This window comes from Aulostomus chinensis, chromosome 19, assembly GCF_037954235.1.
Source record: "Aulostomus chinensis isolate RoL2024-O1b breed Wild chromosome 19, RoL_Achi_v1.0, whole genome shotgun sequence".
Classification (NCBI taxonomy): domain Eukaryota; kingdom Metazoa; phylum Chordata; class Actinopteri; order Syngnathiformes; family Aulostomidae; genus Aulostomus; species Aulostomus chinensis.
In genome coordinates, this window is record NC_141338.1 from 13,838,305 (window position 1) to 13,863,968 (window position 25,664).

At 42.8% G+C, this 25,664-nt stretch overlaps 1 protein-coding gene and 1 pseudogene across 2 annotated transcripts in view; both read right to left on the reverse strand.

The window, feature by feature from the left end:
• mmp17a (matrix metallopeptidase 17a) overlaps positions 1 to 605 on the reverse strand; it is an 88,380-nt gene extending 87,775 nt beyond the window's left edge. For both annotated transcript variants that reach the window (XR_015110410.1, XM_086187539.1), the window contains exon 1: positions 67 to 605. Coding sequence is in view for 1 of the 2 variants with exons in the window: in XM_086187539.1 (XP_086043665.1) it covers positions 67 to 201 (135 nt within the window). In the remaining variant the exon portion in view is untranslated. The remainder of the gene's footprint in view (positions 1 to 66) is intronic.
• Positions 606 to 14,822: 14,217 nt separating this feature from the next.
• LOC147244165 (eukaryotic initiation factor 4A-I pseudogene) lies at positions 14,823 to 25,538 on the reverse strand (annotated as a pseudogene).
• Positions 25,539 to 25,664: the final 126 nt, after the last annotated feature.

Below are 25,664 nucleotides of genomic sequence, written 5' to 3' on the forward strand. Positions count from 1 at the left end.
TAGTGAAATGAGGAGAGGAGAGAGCGCAGGTAGGACAACTTCTCTGGTCCGTGAGTACAAACTTACCACCCCCATGTCCAGCTGCTCGGTGGTGGCAGACGGAGCCGCTCCTGTCAGAGGTAAAAGCCCCAATATCGGCATGAAGAGAAGCATCTCCGGAGATATAATCCTCGTCCACTTGTGAAGAACCGGAACAAACATCCTGCCCTATGACAGGCTGCTCCCGCTGGGCTCAGACACCGACCCCGGCAGCCGCATCCACGGGGTAAACACACGCCGGCTCTCCGGTAGAGGGAAAAAACGTGTCCGAAAAGAAGTCCACTACCTCACTGTTGAGCGCATGAAAACAGGTGCCGCAAACCATGGGAGCAGTTTCTACCGCCCGCAACTGTACTTGTAGTCCAGACTTGAGTGGCGGGGGTCCTGGTGGGACAGGAGAGGCATGTTGCTGTCTTCTTACACGTCCGACAGACGCCAATGTCCCCAGAGCAAGAGGCGCGAGACCCCCCTTCTCAACCGTGGAGTCTCGAGCTCTAGAAAATGAAAGCAGCTGCGCGCGGCTGAGGGGGCACCAGCTGAGCGGGAAGCTGCACGTAATCAACCGCTGCACTTCCGGTCGGTCCTCATCAAAATATAATATAAAAGTTCAATAAAACGGTTCCTTTGATTATCATTGTTGAAGATATGAAGAAAAATCGTTCAAAAAATCAATAAATAATGAGAAATAAATGTTGATGGTTAAGCCCCTCATCTAAAAATAACTGGATAAAGCAAAATATAGCACAATTAAGGTTTGTGTATTGGCTGGTCATATGTAATGAGTAATGGAAAAATTAACTACAAGCCACACTAAATACACAGATTTATCTATATTTTATGTAATACACTGATTAAAAAAACACGAATAAAATAACATCTGCATCATTAAAATGTGAAAAAATGTAAATGAATAAAAAACATCAGAAATATAATTAATCAGCTGAACATTTTGAAGATGGAACCCAAAATCTGCTTTAAAAAGAAACAAATAAAAACAACCGTCACTTATTAAATATTGTGCTGAAAAAATAAGAAAAAGATAAGAAATTATGTCTTGACAATCCGGTAGTAGTTAGATTTATGTAAATTATATTTATACCTGCTATATTTGTCTTAAATGATCATTTGCTGCCTCTGAAAATTATAAAGTAGATGCTGATTAAATATATTGAGATTTGATGGGTCTCAGTATAAGCAATTTTTTTTTTAAATCAATAAAGTTGTTATGGGTTTAAAGGGCACTGGCCTATGTTTTACATTTAAATTATAAGTAATTTAATTGTTCCTCTTCTTTTTCAAATCACTTGACTAATTTAAGTGATACGCATGATGAGTTTGGTGTGACTGCCCCTCACGGATTTTCTTGATGCTGTCTTCAAACACAATCATCCCAAATAACACATTTGAAAGGGATTATTTTATTTATGTGCTTATTAATTGGCTCTCCTATTTTGTGTGTCAAAAGATACGTACCACTTCTATATCAAAGCGCAGGCTTTTATTTTGAAGTCTCACTTTCCAATTTCCCTTTGCTATTGTTGAGGGTTTTTTAGGACTTTATTCAAACAGCTGTGACAGAGTTTAAATTCGACTTGAAGACCCCTTCTAATGAATCTTGATGGCCTTTATTCGTGATCCATCAAGACGATAACACAGTTAATTTCCTAAAGCAGATAGCTAAAGCGCAGCCATGTTGCTGCTGCACTGATAATGTGATGTAATATGATGGTATCACAGTAATTACCTCCGCCTAGGGGCGGGGGGGGGGGGGGGGGGTACGTTTTGGATCTTGTTTGTTTGCCTGTCTCTTCGATGCTTAAACTACTATGTGAATTTTAGAAGAAAGGTGTGGGAGAGATCAAGAGGGACCACTTAAATACTGGAGTGGCAGATCCAGGAAGAGTTGTTTTTTTTGTTTTTTTTTAATGTCCCAATTTCATTAACATTGTGAGATTAGGCATTTAATTGAGTGTTCAGAGGCTAGAGTGGGCGACAGCTCTCAAAAGTTTCTCTCGAACTTGTCCTCCCGGCTACAAATTTAACCCTTGTAGACATAATCTTTGCCAGCATGAAGGCAAATTACTTTCACACAATGACTCTCTAAGCAGGAAGACACATTTTGCTCGGTGACCCTCCAAGTGACAGGAGTCACCTTCAGCTGACTCAGACCCTCGTCTCTGACACCAGGAGTTTTAAGAGGGAAACTTAGATGGAAAGCTTTTAACTTGCAGTAAGTCTTATTGAGTCCAACGATAGATAGATAAAGAGATAGATAGAGAGATAGATAGATAGAGAGAGAGAGAGAGAGAGAGAGAGAGAGAGAGAGAAATTACTCTATATATAGCCCTATTTCGGATTTTTGGGAAGTGACGATACGGCAAGTTTTATCAATATCGCAATAAAACCATCAAGTGAGTTGCCATGGCAACTTGCACACGTGCAGCGGACACACTGCACCGCAGAGACAAGCTAAAGATGAAAAGGAAGAGAAAACAATCTGCAAGAAGAATGAGACAATGGTCAGCTGCACTACAGGAAGCGCTTCAAACAGGTGGTCTCCACCAAACATTCAGCTGACATCCCTGTCAGTCTAACTTCTGTGCTACGGACATTGTGTTGTAGTAATTGTACTTATAATTACTTCACGCACTGTCAAGGATGGTTGTCATGATCAAGGTTGCATAAACATTCAAAATCCTCACTGAGCAAGACAAAGGGAAAGTACCACTGATGTAAATGAACTGTCTTTCCTTGGACTGGATGTGCAGTACTTCAACAACAAGTAATCACATTTTATTTTCTTTTAATTTGAAACTGCGGACACTGTGTTAGCTTGATCATTCAAGTAAAGGCAACAAGTTCAAGTCTCCAAAATGGCAATTACCCTCCCTCCTGAAATGTCCTCGAGCCAGACAATGAATCCTTATTAGTTTTCATGCTGACCTGAAGACGACCCTGCGCTCAGCCCTCCCGGTGGAGGGTGCACGTAGAACCAACGTTTTCCAGTAGGAATTTTAAACAGCAACAGATAACTGTTAGCACGGCTGAGAATCACAATTAACTGGCTTTGAAACACCCACATGAATCATCTGCTAAAATCTTCAATCATAATGCAGATGCACGCAAGCAGCTTGGTGGCCACACACACACACACACACACACGTGTTAACGTCTCAGCTTTTACTGTGTCGCCTTTGATAGACAGTCCGTCTCACCTTAATGCACTGTCACTAATGATTCACAAGTCCACTTTATTGTGCCACAGCTCCATGACTAGACTGCAAAGAAATGCATAATGAGGGCACGGGTACAAGCGCTCACACATTAAGCTTATCTAGGCGACTTACAGATGGAACTTTACATTTACATTTCAAATAGTTTTCAGTGCAATGGACGGACCATTATTTTCCACCAGCAGATTTTTGACAACGGGTCCAAGAGCCCACAAAGTACTACACTTAGGAATTCATTGACCCGCAATTAAATGTACACTCAAGCAAAGAGTCCTCTTGTAGTGGGTTTTAAAAAAAAAGAAAAAAAAAAAAGATGCATATCTGAGATGCAGGCCTATCTGAGAACACAACACAAGGCAGGACAAAATTAGCTGAACTGCAGCGATAATCTGCTTAAAAACACAATAATGACAGCTTTTGTTTGGTCATGCACTTTAAAAAAAACAGAGGTTAGAGAGAGAGAGAGAGAGAGAGAGAGAGAAAGAGAGAGAGAGAGAGAGAGCGCTTTGACAGATAAAGCAAAAGACAAGAGATAAACGGTCCAAAGATGAGATGATGTTGAGATTTAATTTACACAAAAAGACAGAAGACCCAGAAGTCTGAAATAAAAAAAAATTGGTACCATAAAAGAACAACACAAGGTCATCACATCAAAATAAAAAAAGAGAATGAAAAGAGATAAAAGACTGAGACAACTCTGCAATAGAATCATCCATCCATCCATCCATTGTCTTCCGTTTATTCCTACACCTGCGGTCAGTTTAGAGTATCAATCAGCCTCGCCCCCTCTTGATGTCTTTGGACTGTGGGAGGAAGCTGGAGTACCAGAGAGAACCCACACAGGAACAGGGAGAACATGGAGACTCCACTCAGAAAGATCCTGTGATGGAGCCGGGGCTCAAACCTGGAACCTTCTTGGTGTGAGGCGACAGTGCTGACCACTGCACCACCGTGCTGCCAGAATCATACATATAGTTCAAGAATAAGACTGATTAAAAGGGACATTTAAAAAATGAAGATAAATAAGAGCAAATAAAGGAGGCTAAAAAGTGATTTACAAGAGTTTACTGAGTCTGGGAGCCTTATCTCAGGCAGGTCACTCCAAAGCTGAGGGGCCTGAACATCAAAAGTTAGCTTTACGTTCACGCCTGGCTGCCTTGCATGATTGTCTGGCCTCGTTTGAGCACGATTATGCTGTACGCGCTGTGCGAAAAGGTCTGCACTGCTGCAGCAGAACCATCAATAAGAGCTAGCATAGGCTTCTTCTTCTTCTTCTTCTTCATTCAAGCCCTCTCTTTCCTACTTGTGTAGTGTCACTTCCTGTGCCCTCCCACCCGTGGGATTTATCACGATTAGTCTCATGAACACGTTTATTCTCCGTCTCAGTTTTCCGTGTCAGCCATTTTTCTAGTCGTTACTGAACTCCAACTGGCTTCTGACAAGATAAATGTAATAATTAAAAATAATTACTTGCTGACATTCAGCAGCTAATCTGTGAACTTTTAGAAACAATCAACTGGTCAAACTGTGCGAGTGTCTTATTCCAACTTTGTGTGGAGTAAGAAAAGAAAAATAATCCCTGAGGTTTCAAGAGTCCGTGCTGAGTGCTTTAAACGTCTCAACTTTGCTACTTCCAGGCCCAGTCGAACTTGTTATAGCCACATTATGCTAATTTTATCTGAATATTGTTTCTTGCGTCGGACAGGGAAAAGGAGGCAGTGATTTTTAGTATTAACAGAAGTTGAAACCATCCATCTTCTCATCTCTGTTTGCTCTGCACATTTTACCTGAAGTCTTTTCGGCATTTTCATGCCACTTGGCAAAGGATTTTTAGCTCATTTTCTTTTAGTCAAAATGCATAATTACAGGACAGCCCGTTGCCCAGAGTGGACGTGGACTGACTTCAGTGTGTGGGTTGCTGTTGTGATACATCGATTTTAATGTTTGATGCAGTATATCGTGCCAAGGTTGGCTGCGGGCCTCTCGCATTGTTGAGGGTAAGTTGCTGCGGATGAATCAATATTGTCGAGTATCTTTTTGGAGCATTTCAGAGAGAAGAGAATGTTCCTGCGCAGCTTCCTGGGACGTTGTTCTAGACAGTTAGAGACTGTGTTTGATTATAAATGTTCATAACATAATGCATACCTAATGGATTCTGCATTCAGTTCTGTTTAATTGTCTTTCCCATTTGTCAAGATGACGGACAAAAAAAAAAAAAAAAACACCAACGCGCACGCACACACACAAACACACAGATTTATTCATCTTCTTGTCCAAATGTATGTGTGTTTCATTTCTAGTGGCGATATCATTTTAATTTAAAAAATGACATTTTTGTAATTATGTTACAATGTTGCATAATGAGATGAAAATGGGAAAACTATTTTGCAAAAATCTAATTATGAGAGTTTCAATTCATTCATAACTTCAGTTGTTTTCTTGGTTGCAAAAACCTATTAAACCTATTCAATTATACTGTTTCATCAGTGTATGTGGGGGATCTGGTTACTAATAATTATAATCATGTTCATGAAAAATATTTAATAACCCAATAAAATAATATCAGATGTTTATTCAGCAATAATTCAATAACACAATGTGGTTGAAATTAAAGTTATACAGCTGTCTGCGGGTGTGGACAGTTTGTGGGTTGCATTTCCACGACACAGATTCTGATACATTTTCTCTGATTCTTAAACCTACACACACACACACACACACACACACACACTTGCTATCTTGAGAGGGTCACCAAAATTGCACCCCTAATATTTTTCTCTGACAGATGACACTTGTGCGATCGGTATTTGATCACTCATTTGCATGTCACATGTGTGTATGGGTCGATGAACCTTGTGATTCTATTTTGTGAGTGAGATGGGGAGTTGGGGGTGCCGGGGAAGCTCGCCTAAGGTACCAAACGTGCTAAGTCCAGCCCTGAGCGTCCTGTCCTGCAGCTGATTTATTCCATCATATGGTATCGTGTATATTTTTGCATACTGCATGACAACTCCTGCTTGGTCTTGCTCACGCTCGCTGTGACCGGGAGCACCGGGACTGGTGGTCTCCTGAGTCTATAAATCCCCACACCAAGGATAGCCTGGTCTCTTCCTTGCCTGCTCTTGTTACACAACACCACACACCATTTACATCCACTACACACACACACACACACACACACACACACACACACACACACACACACTCAAACCATTGTACCACTCCCCGACAGCTACGCCTCGTATCACACAAAACGGAACAATAAATGATGCGTATTATTTGCAGTTTGCATCGTTTCCTGGTTTCTATCATGATTTACAGGTCAAGTTATAACAAAATGGGAGAACGTCCAGGATTCGAACCTTGGGCCTCTCAGAACCTCCCTGATTCACGGCACTGCGCAAGAGATTCGTACTGGAACAACTCTAATTTCATGGAGAGGATAGTTCACTCAAAAACTTCAGTATCACAGTATCCCTTTATCACATAAGTATTTTATCTCTCAGGCTATTCTGTCACTCAGAGCTTGGGCTAGTTGTCAATTTTTTTTTTCAGATACATTTCATTTCTATCTGCTTCAAAAAATATTCAAAATTCAAAATATTAGCGTGCTGTACGTATCACTGTACTGACAACTTGTGATATTACAGGTTAAGAGAAATTTCAAAAAATATGGAACAAATACTTCATTATAGATTTTGACTGAACACTGCATACTCACGATACGGGCCAAAAGAGGTGTGAGATCATGTGTTGGTGACATTTTTGGATGCATCAATGTTCGTACTGTGAAATAAGAAGTAGACCTTTTCATCCATGGTGGTGATCAATAACCATACATGAGCACCAAAAGGTTGTGAAATAGTAAGAATAAAACTTTAGATTTGGCTCCTCGAGATGAGGCCTGTTCCAAAGATTAATAGCACAATAAAAGCATTTCTTGCATAATGTTAGTGTAGTAATTTCTCTGAATAACATTAAACATACAGATTATTAGGTACATCTTTATGGGTGATTGAGCAGCAGTTTACACAGATACATGAGGGGTTGGCCTCCCACCTTGGCTTTATTTATATTTAATACATTTTCTATTTTTTTAAGGCTCAAAATTACATCAGACACCTTGGATGACGGTAGAATGCAGAACAGTAATTCACATGCATACATAGAGACTGCTGGAATAAAATAAGATGTCTGCAATGTAAGAATGTGAAGGCAAACATTGACAATTGTTTTGTTTGTTTATTTTCTAATTCACGCATGGGGAAACAGATGTATTAAAAGGTTCTGAGGCCCCAGAGACTCGTCTTATTTTCTAAACTCCCTCTTTCCTGTCTTTGCAAAGATTGTGCATTTTTGTCACATTTTCGTGCATATCCTCTCGCTTCATTCACAGTCACTCCGGTGCACTGAAGCGACAAAAGAATACACGTTGCTCTTATACCAAAGAGTCTCCTTGGGTTGTTTAAAATGCAGTTTTTCTCCGGTCTTCCACAGAGGGAGCACAGGGCATTAGGGAGAGAACAAAAAAAACCTACCTACAGTATTTATCCCTGCATGAATTTTGCAGAATGCCCTGGAGGGGTCAGAAGTTTATCATGGGTCAAGAAAAATTCAGCTTTGATAAATGCAAATGCAACTTCTGTCACCCTGGGGAAGTTTGAATGTGACAAACTTTACTTCCTCCTCCATTCTGTAAATGAATTTATGGAACACTGTTGAATTTAACATTTTATATCAATGTGTAATTAATAAATGTAACCTGTTACATAGTCAGACAGGCAAGGAAAAACTGCTCTTTTCACACGGAATACTGAAATTATGCAGCGATACACAAGTGCCACTTCAGTGTATGTGGAGGACTGTACTTCCCTGGGCATCAGGGCCTCAGTTTTAATAGCTGCTCGTGTTGCGTTCCACCGCAGGACTGTTTTACATATGGAGAGGACAGCTAGAGTGTGAGTCTGTGATTCAGAAGATTGGATAAGTGTCAAGGTGCATTTACAGCTGTACGTCAGCCAGGACATGAAGTATCATCCTTATTCTACCCCAAAATATATGTTTGTGTGTTCATCTATTCAGATTCAGATTCAGATTCAGATAACTTTATTTATCCCCGAGGGGCAATTAAAGATCACAACTCTAAGCCTGATACAACTATCACAAGCCGTCACAATTATTACAGATTGAAAGTAATAATGGTACACTTCAGAAATTAACAACAGCACATATACATTTGTTGGGTATGTACGCTAAACTCGAGCAGTCCGTTGACCCAATGGAGGCACTATTGACATGCAGATGCCACAGTATCCTTTAGTTAATCAGTTATTTTTAAATCAGCTATATTTAAGGAAAAATAGTATGGGGAATAAAAATATTCATTTATGCAACCCTCCTGTTCACCAGGGTTGGTCCAGGCTGGTAGGTCGAAAGCATATATTGATTAAAATGCAATATCTGAATCTTATTTTTGACCCCATGAAGCCTACATCCTCAACCTCTAGGGTCATGGTGTGCACACTCACGTCAGTGGGTATGCAAAAACAAAAGGGGGAAAAAAAGAAAAAGTTTGAGTTTCCCTGCAAAGCTGTGCCGAATAAAAATTCACTTCTGTCTCATTTCTGTGGAGTGTTACGAAGGAATGAAGAGAATCGGGGCCAAAAAAAAAGTTTTATTTTACCACAAAAGCGAGCAAGGCTTACTTGAAATGATGTATTCTGTCTGTCTCTCCTCTGCTCTGGGGACGGGGCCACCCGGCTTTATACAAATAGCCCTAACGTATCTGTCTGAGCCAGAGCAACAGAAAAATAAACCAGCAAAATTCTGTCTTACCTCTCACAGTAGAGTTACAACCTCCTGTGGGGGAAGAAGACTGAATCAAACTATAAGATTGAAATATTCAATTTTCAGTTGTCCTATGGTCTGTATTTGGCCTTGAATGAAAATGTTGATGTGGCTTCCTTGACTGAACCACTGCTCCACCTTATGTGGCCCACAGATGACCCAAATCAAGCCCTTCTCACAACATATTGGGCACATGTAGCCCACACTATACATGCCACGTACTTAAATGGAGCCAGACACACATCTGCTACTGTACAACTTGAAGTGATACTTCACGCAAAAACACGATAATTTGCATAACAGTTACTCGCCATCTTGAATTCCTGGAGAAACCGATAACCCCTGCATGACTTCTTGGTGAATTCAGGTTTAAGAAATGTAAAAAGCAACATATTTGTTGCTAGAAGTTAATGGAGAGAAATGATTAACAGCAGCAAAACCACACACTTTACAAACTTTCAAATATTCAGTCGAAATCAGCTCAGCTAACAAATATAGTGAGCTAGAGATGCTCGCGCCACTGAAAAAAACATGTCTCCTGCACTGCTATCCACTGCTCCCTCCACCTCTGTATACAGACGTTCCTCTTTTCCTTTGACTAACATCATGTGACTTCCTTCTTTCCTGGGGTCATAATCCCTTGATATCATCACCCACTTCAACATGATTACAGGTTGCTTTCACCACTTGCATTCATGACTGCTCATTCTTGTAAGGCGGGAGAAAGTTGTAATCTTTGGTCTCCGTTAACTTCTAGCAGTGGAAAGCGTTCGCTGAATACTCCAATCATAAAGAAGTCATGTAGGGGCAAAAATTTTCATCATTCAAAACATCCAGTTGTGAGTAATTTTTGAATGACGCATCGTTTTAACCAGTGAAGAGGAGATTCAAGCGTGCTTCTTGTTTCCGTTTCTCTCGGAGGCAAAAATAAAAGGTCATGATGCTTCCATAAAACCATACAAAGATCATCACTGCAAAGTAAATCTACAAGACACTCAACAAATATTAGATTCTCCAGGAAATAACAAAAAAAAAATTTCAACATGTTGGTATAATGTATAGCCACAAAGCCAGGGGAGAAACCACACTTTCATCCTGAGAACATGTCTCCCTCCTTGTTCTCCAAAGACAATGTCTGTCAGCGGGGATAAGAGCCCCACACCTGCTCCCACCTTGTTACAGTGACTGCTCTGATGGAAAACGTGCTCTGTGTTAAGAACCTGTTCGTCTCATCAGGAGACCTTAACATAGGCCATCACTGAGAGCCATCAATGATTTAGATCAACAGCAGTCTCCCCTCTCCCTAACAGGATCCGCAGGTGTGCCGGCACAATCATTCATCACTGAAACATTATCAATTCTCCTCCAGTTTCCTGCCATGGCACTACAGGCAGCAGTCTCCCACTCTCTCCCTCTTCCCTAACAATGTAACATCTTTTTTATCAATCATACTCCCTGACTGCGCCGCTATTGTGCCGGAAGAAGTGTAATTAATGAGCTGTGATTAGAAGGATTTTTCTTTTGATAATGAGGATCGGCTAGATTCTTGTCCTGACCGCACAGAACGCAGGGCATCTGAGGGCAATTTGCTTCTGTTTTGCCACAACTTAATAGCTGACTGAAGAGTCAGGAAACACAGGGAGAAAAAAGTGGAATTACATCTGATGAAGGTTGACTTCAACTGTAGACGTCAAGGTCGCAACGCAATGCATCTTAGATTTACGGAGTAGATTCGATTTTTTTTCAAAATGTTCTGTAATATATTTTAAATCGAGAGTTTATTGGAGAGTAAACCAGCTGCATTGAAATGTCAAATTTAATTTTGTGCCGAGATTCTAAGATCTTTATACTCTGTTTATGCTTGTTCTTTTCAAACCAGGGTCCAGTCAGGGTTATACCAACCAACCAACTTTGATTCTCTGCTTCAACAGCTAAGCTTTGCAACTCATTGGATAAAAGTTGAATACAGTTTGAAAGACACCACCCACGTTGTTGTCAACTGGGCTGTAACAAGGGTGGACAAGGGGTGCAGCAGTTTCCTTGTGTTGCATATAAAAGTAAGGGCATCTGGTTCGGTTCCCTGTTGGGCAGACACAAAGCCCTTGTCTGTGGGTGGCACTGTGGTTAGGGTCTGTATCCTGGTTGGAGCTGATCAGTTCAAGGGAAACAGATGGGAGTCGCATGATCCTCCTCTGTCTCCCCAGTGGATGATGACTCGAAAAGTCAGTGAGAGAGGAGACAAAGGACGACTTGGTGAGGGGTCACACCCTCACAGGGTTTAAAGACTTCAGCTTCTCACCAGTTTGGCAGAAATGAAAGAGCCTTTTGAATGAGGCCAAAAAGCTTTAAAGAAACAAGTCCAGTTGCCTCTGACACAACACTTAAGAGTTACAATGACCTGGATAACTGAGAAAATTCCCCATCAAAGAAAAAAGGAAAATGAAAGGAGCTCGTAAAGAAGACAATGAGGCTCAACTAGTGGAAACGTCAAGATAGTCTGTCCTGGAAAAGGCAGTTTCATGTGAGCAGCTGCAGTCTATCATAGATGCAAGACCTGGACAGAGGAAGTGCACCAGCACTGAAGTCTGTTTTACAGTGGCCAAAACATGGATTTACAACTATGTCCACCGCGTGATGTACTGTGGCCCAAAAAGACTTTGTGACAAGACCCCTATGAAATAATTTCAGTTTGACACTTGCAACACACAATAAACCATGTATTTTTTTTCTAAACAAACTCCAGGGTTCACCTGCCATGGTTCAACCTCTGATGCTATTTCTCTTCATACCCTTATGGTCGTGCCATTGTCTCTTTTGACATTTGGAAACTTGCATCCCAACCTGCAACTGAGATAGACACAGCAGAAGGAGACCATGATGCACATGGTAGGAAAAAGAAACCCTCACCAGTCTGCTTACGGATTCTCAATTACACACCATGATATCATGTAAAACCTAGCAGTACACAGACCAACAGCTTTGAGTCAAGTTACAGCAAGGATACGCCTCATATGTGGTGACAGTCAATCAGGTTTGCTTCTGGGATTTAAGATCTTTCGCTGGGAAGCTGCAAGGTACTGAGTGACGACAGTGTGACCAGTGAAATGATGGGATTTAGCTTAGCTGCAGCAGAGGAGGCAGTCATCATTTTTTGCCCTCTAAGTCTACAGAGCTCCATTAGAGGAAACTGAAAATAGTTTCTCCTAAAACCTGGACCGCTCAGAACTTCCGTATTGAGCTTCATCAACTTAGGTAGACTTGCAGATGAGTGATGCATTATAGGAAAAAAAACTAAATTAAAAGTCTTCGTGAGGTTGCTGTCAAAACAGCATCAGTGTGCAGAGATGGATTCAACAAGTGTTCGGGATTCTACCGGAGAGATTAACTGTAAATATTCCCTGATGGTGATGGAGAGTGATTGCTCACACTTCTGCAGGTGTTCAAAAAGGTTCAGATTGGGATGATGAAATGGTCAAAGTTCAAAGATCTGTGCAATTAAGCTACATTTTCAAGGCAGAGATGAAGACATGAGCATCTAAGATACCTATAAAAAGGTGATCATAGAATAACTTGAAAATGTGCACCTTAATATTTCAGTTTCATGATATACCCAGAATACATTTCCATTCTTGTTAGTGGCAAAAGTATGATTACATGCTTGATTAAATCTGTGGCTATAGCCTGGTTGCTGCACGGCATAATGAAATCAGACATCTTGGCTGATGGAGGACTGCATATAGACGCTGGAGTTGTAAGGAAGAATGGAAAAAAGAGAGCGAGAATGAATGCCTGCAGTCTACCATCTAGCATCTACTTTCACTTATATCCCCTGAGTCTGAATGAGCCCAAGAATAGGATATTTAAAAGAGAGAGGTGAAAAATTTATAGACCTATAAGCTGTAGATCTGCATCCTTCCTATCTCTGTGTTAATCAGTCTCAAGGGTTGACCCAATGATGCCTCCAGGCCCTGTGGCTGGCTGTGATTGCCAAGCTGACACAGTAAGAGATCAAACACAATGAAACATAGAATTGGACATTGGTCTTGTTTTTTTGTTGTTGTTTTTTTTAATAAGAGCCTTATAAATTAGGGTCAGCCAATGTGAGTATCTGTGTGCATTCAAAGAGGGCAAGTTGAAGTTGATTTAGGCAAGCGCTGAATGAAAAACAGCATCCAAGGACTTGAGACATTTGGATGATGCACTCAATAAAGCATAGTCAAGAATGTGTCACTGTCACTAATTTCTTTCTGACCCTGAGAGAGAAGTAGGTTCTATTCCTGAAAAAGAACCCAAGTTTCACCCAAAGTTTAGTGACCAGAATATTAATATGGACTTAAATGAAAGCTCTTGATATAGGATAAATATAGATAGATATAGATATTTATAATGCTCTATGGTAGCACATTTGTATGAGGGAAAACCATGAGCTTGGTTTTATCTGTGTTTAAAACCAATTCAAGATCAAATAAATGAGATTGGATAACATTAAAAACAGCTTGTAAAAACTTAAAAGCCTGAGTGAATGAGATTGAACAACAAAAATAATGGTGTCGTCTGCATAAAAATGATACAATGCATTTGACAAGTTATTACAGAGATTGTTTATGTAGATTGAAAATGAAATGGGTCCCAGGACTGAACCTTGGGGCACTCCATGTCCAGAAAAAAAAGGTAGTTCCAGCTACCTGAACACAATATGTTCTGTTGGACATATAGCTGACAAACCAGGCAGCTGCATGCTTACTGTAGTTAAGCCAATGTGATGTAAGGCTTGTATCAGCAGGCCATGGTCTACTGTGTCAAGTGCTTTAAACGGATCAATAAATAGAGCAACACAATATTTTTTGCTGTCCAGAGCCTCAATTAAATAATTTAAGACTGTCAGCACAGCTCTAACAGAACCGTGCTGTTTTCTAAAACCAGATTGGTGTGGAGGTGAAATATTATTTGATTCTAAAAATTCCTGTAAATGGTCACTGATGATCCTCTCAAACAATTTAGCTAAAATACACAGTATAGATATTGGTCTGTAGATGTTTATATTTGTGGGTTAACCCCCCTTTTAACAGGGGGAGAACAAAGGCAGATTTTAGAAAATGTATTGCTGTTAAGACTGATGTTAAAAAATATGTGAGACAGGATCAGCAATAAAATCAGCAGCCAACTTGGCCATGGGAGAATTTAAGCTTCAGGGCAAGGAACTGACATTGTTGGATGATGAAGAGTGAGGATAAGAGGGTAACATATATATATATATATATATATATATATATATATATATATATATATATATATATATACATATATATATATATATATATATATATATATACATATATATATATATATATATATATATATATATAAACAAAATAAGGATATCCGCATTGGTTGACAGAATCTAGATTTTTTTTTTAAATATCTAATTATGTTTATTTTGACTGATAATGCAGTGTGATATTATTCACAATATTACATGGAATCAACATTTTTGTTTTATTTACTCACATTTTAACTGAAATCCATATTGAAAAGACAGTGTTATCATGCAAGGATCTGTAGTTTCCTGTCTATCGGAACAAAGCTTCTTGAGACAACTTCATCAAAGACAGAAGTACTTTTTTTTTCATTTATTCACACATAAACATTAAATCACAGTCTGTCCCCTAAAATGATGGGGTGATGATAGATGGTTGGACCCTTCTACATCAGGTCATTCACGTCTGTGGGCAGCTCCTCAACGGTGGTGCTGTAGAAGGTCTCAATGTCCTTCAGGGCTCGTCTGCATTCCTTGGTCACCAGGGTGATGGCAGTTCCTGTTCGTCCAAACCGACCTCCTCGACCAATCCTGTGGAGGTAGATCTCCCTCTTTGTTGGGAGGTCATAGTTTATGACCAAAGACACTTGTTGAACATCAATGCCTCTGGCCAGAATGTCTGTTGTGATCAGGACCCTGCTGGATCCTGAGCGGAACTCCCTCATAATCACGTCCCTCTGGCTCTGGTCCATCTCTGCATGCAGTGCAGAGACGGTGAATCCTCTTGACTCCATCTGCTGAGTCAGCCACTCGACTTTCCTGCGAGTGTTTGTAAAGATGATCGCCTGTGTTATGGTAAGGGATGTGTAAAGGTCCATCAGGGTGTCCAGCTTCCATTCTTCCCTTGTGACATCAATATAAAACTGGCGGACGCCCTCCAGGGTCAGCTCTTCCGTCTTCACCAGGATCCTCACAGGATCCCGCATGAACTTCTTTGTAACCGCCAGTACGTCTGACGGCATTGTGGCAGAGAAGAGCACCACCTGTGCTCTGCTTGGCAGGACTTGAAAGATGTCATAAATTTGTTCCTTAAAGCCTCGGCTGAGCATTTTGTCAGCCTCATCCATAATGAACATGTTGATGCTCCTTGAACAAAGATGTCCGCGGTTGAACATATCAAGGACTCAACCGGGGGTCCCCACAACAATCTGAGGGGCTTCGTTCCTCAGCCTCTGGGCCTCTTGATGGATGCTGGTGCCTCCAGTGCAGGCATAGCAGGTGACTCCCATGTAGTCAGCCAGAGCCAGCACCACTTGCTGGATCTGCTGAACGAGCTCCCTGGTGGGGGCCACAATCAGAGCTTGAGTGGCCCTGTGCCTCAGGTTGATCTTCTGAAGAATAGAAATTGCAAATGCAGCGGTTTTGCCAGTGCCAGACTGGGACTGGGCAATCACATCATAACCCTCGATACAGGGTATGATGGCTTTCTTCTGTATAAGAGATGGCTTTTCCAAACCATAACCACAAATTCCCCGAAGCAGAGCACCACGCAGGTCCATGCGATCAAAACTATTTATTTTTGTAGAACTCCATAGGTAGTTTTACTAGAGACCTTAAACATGGGAAAATATCGCTGAGCTGCTGTAATCAGTTGCCCATCAGATGATCGATCTCTCTCTCTCTCTCTCTCTCTCTCTCTCTCTCTCTCTAAGTGTTGTAGGACAATGGCTATTGGTGGACACTCTCCACACCAACATAAACATGACATGGATCCACTGTTTCATCTGTACCTGTCCTGTTCAGTAGCTGGGGCAAGAAGCATAAATGTTCCTGGTGCCTTGTTGTACTGAAGCAGTTTTATTCTGCATAGGAGGAATCTGATAAACTCCTCCTATTGCCATTTATGTTTAATTTTATTAGGAATGGTATTGGTTCATTGATAAAGCGACCGGACTGAGGCTCAGGAGTGGATAGGAAGAGAGAACAGGGACAAGATAGCGAAGACAAGGGGGAGGGGGGAGACAAAAACAACAACAGCAATAGCAGAAAAAAACAACAACAATAAAAAACACAAAAAAACAAACAAAAACCAAATAAACAAACAAAGAAAAAATAACAACAACAAAAGAAAAAGAAAGAAAAAACATTGGTTGCAGAATTTCCGGTGCAGGCTTACCATTTGGTTTAATATAATTTTAAGATAAATGTCTGAGTGTGTGTTTATGGGTCAGTTGTGCGCTCCATGCGTGTATGTGTGTATACGCGTGTGTAAGTGTATGTGTGTGTGCTTCGGTTTGTCTTGGATGCTGTGTGTAGCTGGCTGTCGCTGATGTGGGGGGGCCAGGACATCGCACCCCAAGTCCAGGATAACAGGTAGGTCAGGACCAGGCCACCAGAGCACCCAGAAACCCCCTGGACACGGGGAGCCCCAGGCCACCCTTGCCCCAGGCCACCCTTGCCCCAGGAAACAGCCACAGGCCCAACCCATGCCTGGACGCAAGGAAAGCATAGGAGCAGCAACCCCTACCCAGAAGCAGCCCACAGAGAGACAGGGCAGAGATGACCCCGGTCCAGCCGGGCACCCCCCCCCCCCCCCCCCCACAGCATGAGCAGAGCCCAGGGGCACAGGGCCCCTCTGGCCTGAGACCCGACCAGAGCCCCCCAAGAGGTCCGCCAGCGGCGAGGCCGACACCCACCCACACCCCACACCCAGGCGGGGCAGCCACAGCCCACCACAACGACCAGGCCCACCGCCCCCGAACAGAGCTATCCCCCCCAACCCACGATCCCCATCCCCTCTACTCATCCCTTGTTCTCCCCCTCCCCCCAGAGCAGGAGGGCTTCAGGCTATAGGGCACCACCAGCCAGCCAGCCGGGACCCCCCACTCCCCCGAGAGGCCCAGCCCACCCGCCGGGGTGAGTCGAAGGCACGCACGCCCAGGACCGCCACCCCTGGACAAAACAATCATACCCTCATCTTCTTCCATACAGGGGCTGAGTACTCCATAGATGCTGTTACGGTCCAGGGCACCTCAGACTTAGTGAAACCGCCAGCGAGCGATCCACCGTACAACAGCAGGGCCCGCAACCAACCCCAGCCCAACCACCACGCCGGGAAGAGGACCACCCCCCCCCCCCAGGCCTGCAATGGTGCAGTTAGCAAAGGAGGCAGCACTGCCCCCCCATCTCAACATGGGTGCAGGGTGCGTGTTGTGCATGGGAATGTGGATGTGATGATGCGGATGACTAGAATGTAGTTAAAATTGGCGGAGGCACCCAGGGCATGGGAACCCCGCCGGTTGCAGAGTTTCCCAGTACATCCTCATGCACTCCCCCAAGCCCTAAATGTCTACGATGTGATTAAAATTGGGGGGTCCAGCCCCTCAAGGCCTAGTGACACATAAGATGTGATGTGATGGGACAGAGAGGCAATGAGAGGGGCTGAGGAATGGGCCAGACCTGCAGGGGGCCAACTTCCAGACTGGCCCCACTGACCACCCCATCACCACTTCAACCAGCCGACAGGGAGTCTAGCCTCCCTGGTCCAGGGGTCAGATTGGAGCACCAAGGGGCACTGTGCGGAGATCCGGGCAGAGGGCCCATCACCGCACAGTGCGAGGGCAGGGAGGGCCCAGGCCCCCAGTGCACAGCGGAACCCCCAGCCAGCAGCCCGTGGTCAGGGCCCCCAGTTCGATCAGCATCAAGGAGGTCAGCCCCCATCCCTCAGACGTCCCCCAGCATCCTCCCTTTGTCCGGAGTGGCGGCAGTCCAGGACACCGCGCCAGGGCCCAGCCCGCCCAAGGATGGGCCGAGGTTAGCAAACCCCTCCCAAATGTGGGTGCGATCCCCCGGGGGAGCGGCAGGGCCCCAGGCCAGCAAGTCCCAGGCGCCAAGCAATCCACCTCTACCTCACTCTCCAGCCCCTTACCTCCCTCCCTAACCACCAAGGTTCAGGCAGTACCAGACAGGACCAGGCTGAAGCTAGCAGAGGACCAGGCTGTAGCAGGTGGAAGGCCAGGCTGAAGCTTGCAGAGGACCAGGCTGTAGCAGGTGGAAGGCCAGGCTGAAGCTAGCAGAGGACCAGGCTGTAGCAGGTGGAAGGCCAGGCTGAAGCCAGCAGAGGACCAGGCTGTAGCAGGTGGAAGGCCTGGCTGAAGCCAGCAGAGGACCAGGCTGTAGCAGGTGGAAGGCCAGGCAGAAGCTAGCAGAGGACCAGGCTGTAGCAGGTGGAAGGCCAGGCTGAAGCTAGCAGAGGATCACCCTGTGGCAGGTGGAAGGCCAGGCTGAAGCTAGCAGAGGACCACCCTGTGGCAGGTGGAAGGCCAGGCTGAAACTAGCAGAGGACCACCCTGTGGCAAGTAGAAAGCAAGGTTGAGGGATAAGATAGTGAGTGACTGAGTAAGTATTTTGGTTTTTTGAATGTTTTTTGTGTGAAATTCATAAAGGTCGGTGGTTCGTGCAAGTTTAGGAGATCTTATTTTGCCCCATGACATAAAACAGTAAATATACCAATCACGAATTGATGCCACTGCTAAGGTAGCTAAATGAGACCAAATCTTGCAGAAAGTAGAAGTGCAAAGCTAGTTGTGTTGACGCTAAAGTCATGTGTGCATGTCATAGATAGTTCATATAATAAAGTTAGCTTTGCAATTCTAACGCATGCATTTGTGAAGATTATCTTATAGAACATTATTTGTAAATTGCAGGGTTTATTTTCATCAATAATCCTGTGTAAAAGCCCACTGGTATTTGGTTGAGACAACCTATAGCTAACCCATGCTAACTTCCTGGTTGGACTACAAAATAAATCCTTAATCCCTGCATACTTTTATATCACAACTCATGTGCTTTAGCAAACATGACTGACAGTTCTGCTGGGACCCCTGCTGAGAACAGATTTTGTATAAGATAGAAATTTTGTTCTGCCAAACACACACAGGAGGAATAAGCTTTATTCCTGTTAAGGAGAGCATCAATCTCACTGAGGCTGGCCTGAAAAATTGGTTATGAAATGATGTGAAAAAGAGCAGCCTGAAGCCTTGTCAGCCTGAAGTACGGCTGGAAACGGCCGTCATCCAGGCGCAGTTCCTGGAGAATGCGGTGAAATTCACCCAGCTGTGCTCCTCCAGATTATGCCATGGATCCAGATAAGGCGGGGTTTGGTTTTCCGCATTATCTGGGAATTCCACAACAGCTACAAGCCAGCAATGATTGTAATGTTAGCCATGGTTGATGTGGGAAAGAAATAATGGAAATAAATTCTCCTCGTGGGGAAAAAAGTTTGGGCGAATGATGCAAATAGAACCAGCGGACAAATTCACGCAAATGACAAATAAAACAAATGATCCTGTGGTCAAATTCACGTGAATATAGCAACGCACAAATTCGCGTCGCGTTTGGTGTGAGCACACCTTAACAGTTAGAAATTCAAAGTGTAAGCTGACTGAGCCATATGTCAATAACAGCAGAAGCTGTATTATATTTGTAAGGTTACCTGAAGCAATTAAAAAGCATAAAAGTTGGTTATTCTATTTTTGACTTATGGAGTCAAGAGTATTTAACATTTAGTAAATATGCTGAATGGTAAAATATGGGAAAAAGTCAGTGTAACTGTATTTTATTTTGAAGTTGTATTTTTATGTCATATGGCGTTCTTACCTGGTGTGGAGGTACACTGTCAGATACAAGAAGTCCTGAGTCTCCCTGGTAGAACTCCCACATATGCTGCCACATCCAGGACCTCCCTCCAAATTATGACCAAGGACACCAACTGTGACAATGGATACATTACACGTAGTGGTAAAGGCCAGGGTCTCATGATAAACTGTGGCAGTTAATATTGCTGGGTTCCCAGTGTATATATTTACATGTTGAGAGCTTCATTGGAATATGATTCAACACAGCGCGGGCTAGTTAGCGTTGCCTGCACGCCCTCAATTTGATGGTGCTGTGACAGATAATAAACAGCTGCACCGCAGGGGAAACAGCAAGGCAATGCATCTATGGAAGTGATTGTGTAGTCACCCTCCTCTCTATATTCCCTTTTCATCTGCTCATCACACATCTTGCTATTCCATTGTCACGCCGATAATTTGTATTTGTCAGTGTTAGCTCCTCACCTTTGAAGGCCTGCTGTGTCCTACTGGCATGGCAACAAAAGCATCTAAACTAGAGTTGAGCAACTTGGAAAAGTGTAAAGATGAGGCAGATTTGCATAGTTTTTGTTTTTGAGACAGTTCTTAAATGCTGCAAGGTTACGTGAAACTCAACAAACAAAAGGTGTTTTGACTCCCTAAAAAGTAAAAGTAGTTAGGACCAAAAATAATTGTATGGAATTTTCCAGGTGACATTGAATAAACCCCTTAAAAATATTCTACAGAAAAGGAGACATAACCTGTGTATTATTCCAATAGAGAATTAAATGCATGGTACGGGGCCCTGGAGAGGCCATAGAGACAGAAAGACATATTTCTAAAACTGCAAGATATAAGTTGTTTAAACAAATTCATTCATTTGTGCACCCACAAATCACTTGTATTATTTTGATTTATTATTATAAACTTACTCACATGGTGGAACAGTGGTGCAGTGTCTCCTCACATCAAGAAGGTTCTGGGTTCAAGTCCCGGCTCCATCACAGGGTCTTTCTGTGTGAGTCTCCATGTTCTCCTGTTCCTGTGTGGGTTCTCTCTGGTACTCCAGCTTCCTCCCACAGTCCAAAGACATCAAGAGGGGACGAGGCTGATTGATACTCTAAATTGACCGTAGGTGTGACTGTGAGTGTGAATGGTTGTCTGTCTCTATGTGTTGGTCCTGTGATGGACTGGTGACCTGTCCAGGGTGAACCCCGCCTCTCACCTGAAGGCTGCTGGGATAGCCCTAATCTAATGAATTTCAGTCTTCAAAATAAGATTTGTTTCCACAATTTGATTAATTTATGGCTATGAGATTCCACAAATTAATCTGACTGTTTGCACAATTTGACAAATTTTGCCAGAAGATGAATTTATGGCCACAAAACCCCCCCCCAAAAAACCTTGTTACTTCATTTAAATTCACGTGGCCACTTATTAATACAACTGTGGGAGCAAGTACTATCTAGTGGCCACAAAATAGTCAAAGCGTGGGAGCAACTTCTATCTTGCGCCTGTTATTTTTCTCCTCTCTCCCTCTCTGTGGCCACTTCAGGGCTTTACAGGTCACATTGTTCTCTAAAAGGCTTATTTTATGGTGGCTTGGTTCTCTCTGCCAAAGTGCTTCCACATTTCCATACAACATACAGAATTAGGCCATGGAAACACCCTAAGGAGTCCCATTAATGGTTCTAATATTAGCAAGTAGCAGTAAAAGAGTGAGGTTAATAAGTATGTAGTTATCCAGCTTGATTACCGGCCCGGAGCCTCGTACAGAGCCCCAGGTTTGCACAGTAAGGTGTGGAAATGCCACGCGATTCTATCAAGTTCATTGGCTCTGATACACCCAGGAGTCCAGATATGGTTTGATATTGCAATTCCCCCAAATAGCTTCCTGACAACTATTTTTGGAGAATGAGAGGGAGGGAGACAATGTGACACGTTAAGGAGAGGGAAATACTAAATGGAGAGAGACAAGGAAAGAGAATGAGACATAATACCTTAGAGTACATTTTTTAAGAGTTCCCTTAAGGCATTACGCATAACTTACTGGAAGAAGCGTTTACAAAGCCAAATGTTTCGACTTTGACACTTTTGTAAGCTACACCGACTTGATTTAATAAATGCTGATAAGGGAAAAGACAGCAAAAAAGTTCTGACTTCACCACATTGGCTGGCTTTTCGCATCTTTGAGGGGTAATAGTACAGTACTTAAACATAATGAACTGTCTGAAGAGGGGGTGTAGCAACAGCTCTTTTGTGCAGCCATTAGGCCTTGATTTACAGTCATGGCAGACCTTTTACCGCAGGCAGCTTATTTTAGGAACATAAACAAGAGAAATCAACTCATGACAACTCGATCTAATCGATCAAATCATTAATTACAGTACTCATTGAAGAGGGTAACAATTAGCCAGCGTACACTGCTCTGTTTACTTTACAGTCATGATATACTGTAATGCTCCAGATTAAAGAGTGTGCGAATTGATTTAGCTCTTCTACATTTAGGGGTGAAGGAAATTTAAGATCAAGCTCAGAGAAGGAGCCTTTGTATATTAAATACTAGAACCTGCCACCGCCTAAATGTCTGCTAATTACTGCCTAATAAGAAGGCAGATATTTTCTCACAATGTGATATTTGTAAAAGATCCAAAGGGGCAATGAAATCTTTCAGACATGATGTATTTCCTGTTCATCGTTGGATGAAATTTTAACAAAAATGGAGAACTGTTGCAAAAAAGAAAGGAAAAGCATGTCAGGTGTAATCAGTGTTTGATGCCAGTTAGTATCAATCATGGTGCCTCTGTCTTATGATGATACAAAGTCTGAAACATCAAAGTCATGTGAGCTTCATTTGAGATTTTCTACATTATTTCAATCTTCCATTTTGCACAAAAACCTTTCTTGTGTGTGTGTGTGTTTGTGTGAAAAAGAGAGGGAGGGAGAATGCACTCATGAAATTGAAGGAGTTTATTGAATGTTGCAGTTTCCATCAAGCCTGAATGTGATACTTCAAAATGCTCATAAGGTGACATAGAGCTGCAGGAACTGTTTTTATAGTCCAGTATGGAAGTTAGTATCGCCATGATCTCCCTCGCCTCAAAGCCAACAGGATTTTCACTTTGGATTTTCAATCTTTGCTGAAAATAATCTCTGTGACCAACAAAAGTTTACAAGACTTAGAGGTTCTATTGTTTACAATAATCCGAACAAATGAACACACTTTCAGGATTTTTGAAGTGTAAACGCGGTCGGTAGAAGTCGAAAAGTGACGTTATGCTGTGCAGGATTTACGCCACAGACACAATGACTTCATCATCAACTCAGTCAGTGTTGCACTTCTTCTGCTTTTATGCAAATTTATGTTTCTCATTTAGCAACTTGCTAACAAATAAATGTGACAAATTCATATGTGCAGGATTTGTGTACAGATGTTGAAAACAAAACACACATGCAAACAACACATTTAATTACACAACAAAGTGTCAACCGCTGACCTTATTTGAGGCACTGAAAAAAAACTGGCTGACTTTTAGATGTGGAAACCAGACGATCAACAGCAATGCTCCTCCAGGACTTAGAACTCAGTCCTTCAGAACTCTAAAGAGCAACGGAACCTCCAGTGCTGACAGAAACGGGGATCGCCAGCTTCATGACGCTGGTTTCAACCAGCAGTTTAACTGAAGCAGGACAGAAACCTCGGGCCATACTGAGATTGGCTGCAAGCCACATTCTCCAATCTCTACAACAATACGTTTCAATAAAAAAAAATACAGCCAACAATGTTGTTATGCAACTGCTGTTGTTCTGTCTGCCACTATTGTCCCTACTTAGGTGAGTAAATACAGAATACACACAAACACTACAGTACGGGGGGACGATACTCAGAACAATCAATGCTTCCTCCTCCCAACCAAGAGTAATTGAACCCAGGAAGGTAACACAGCACGGTTTAATGGGGTTGAACCAGCATTGATGGATGACACTTAATATGTTATGGGGACTGTGTCCCCTGGTTTCTTGTTGAGATTTTTGTGTTTTTAATGTGTGGATTCTTGGAAGTGCAGCAGTTATAAGGCAAGGAACACAACACAAAAGAAAGAGGATATTCCTCTCCTGGTCCTCAACCCAAATTTGGATTTCATTAGTGTTGTGAAGTAAATTACTATTTACTGTTTTGGAAAACACATCAGGATGAACCGAAGCTCAAACAACAAATAACTATCTTACTAAAAAGTGTGCAGACTAATCCATAGGTGAGACAAACACAACTCCCTAAAATAAGATGGGAGATGAAAAAACACCCCGACTGCTTTAGTGATTCTCCACAGCGCTGGTGAATCAATCTATTTCGACAATACATGTACCAATCGCAACAAGCACAGCTCTAGAAATAATCCACTACTATCAGAGCCCTATTGCTTTTTGTGGGACGAGAACAGAACCAAAAGGCTGAGATGTCACGGGGGAGCCTCCTCAGGCCGGGGTCACATGTCTGGCCAGGATCCACCTAGAAACAGATCACTTCACTCACTACTAAAACACAGGGAAGAGAAGGACTCAAGTTTGACTGTAACAGCTAAATATCAAGGCGGTAAGTTAGTCAATACTTGGAGCCTCTGCAGTGTCTTCAATTAACAAACGCTCAGTAACACTGTGTCGTTGAGCTAGAAGCATTCGGAGGGAAAATTGTGAGCTTGTGCCGCGTCGTGGTAAGCTGCGATATTTAAATGATCCTCGCCGGGTGTTAAGGGGCCTCCTATGCCAGACAACACACCCGCGCCATCACAAACTCACATTGTTAACACCATATTGTAAACCTGGTAAATGTGACAAAGCTCCTGGCTGCCAAGAGAAGAGCACACGTTCCTCTTCTACTGCAGCGTATGGACTCCATATTTCATTGTAACTGTTGCGATATACTTGTATGGACACCACTGATGTTCAGAAGTAAAGCAAAAGATCAAATAAGGGACTGCAGCCTCTTAACATGGCGTTACATGGCAGTGGTAACGTCTTCATGTAGGTTGGAGAAACACTTTTCTTCATTGATCCTCTTCTCTCCTCTGGGCTCCATCAGGGAGCTGAGAACCTCAGGGACCAGCTAGTTAGCTTAGCACAATGAATGCAAGTGAAGGGGAAGTGTTAGCATACTCCGGTCAAAAGTAATCAAATAGATCAGGTTCAGGATCTTGGTTTGTCTGGAAGTAGTCCTCATCCTCTCTTACAGCGGCCAGGGCCAGTAGTGACAATCACTTTTCTTGTCCTTAGTAAATGATAATTGCTTCAAATGAAATGGAATTGTTATGTCATGACAGCGGTACGCTTACATCTACCATCCACGACCATTCCCCACATTCACTAGCTGGCCTCTCTGGGTTGCCGACATTCTTTTAATCTTGTAATGCTGGACACGGGAGTCAAACAGGACCTGTACACCGGCTTCTGGTGTTTGTTGGCACCGACCACCACTGCAACCTGCTCCAACATGCAGGCGGTCTTGTGTTTTATCAGCATTACCACCACCATGGCACGATGTGGGTGTACCAGGATATTAGTGGGTCCAAATGGTTTGATTTTTGGCACCATATGATTTAAATAAATGAAGCGCCATCGCGAAGCGCTGTCTTAGGCGATAGCGGTCAGATCACATGA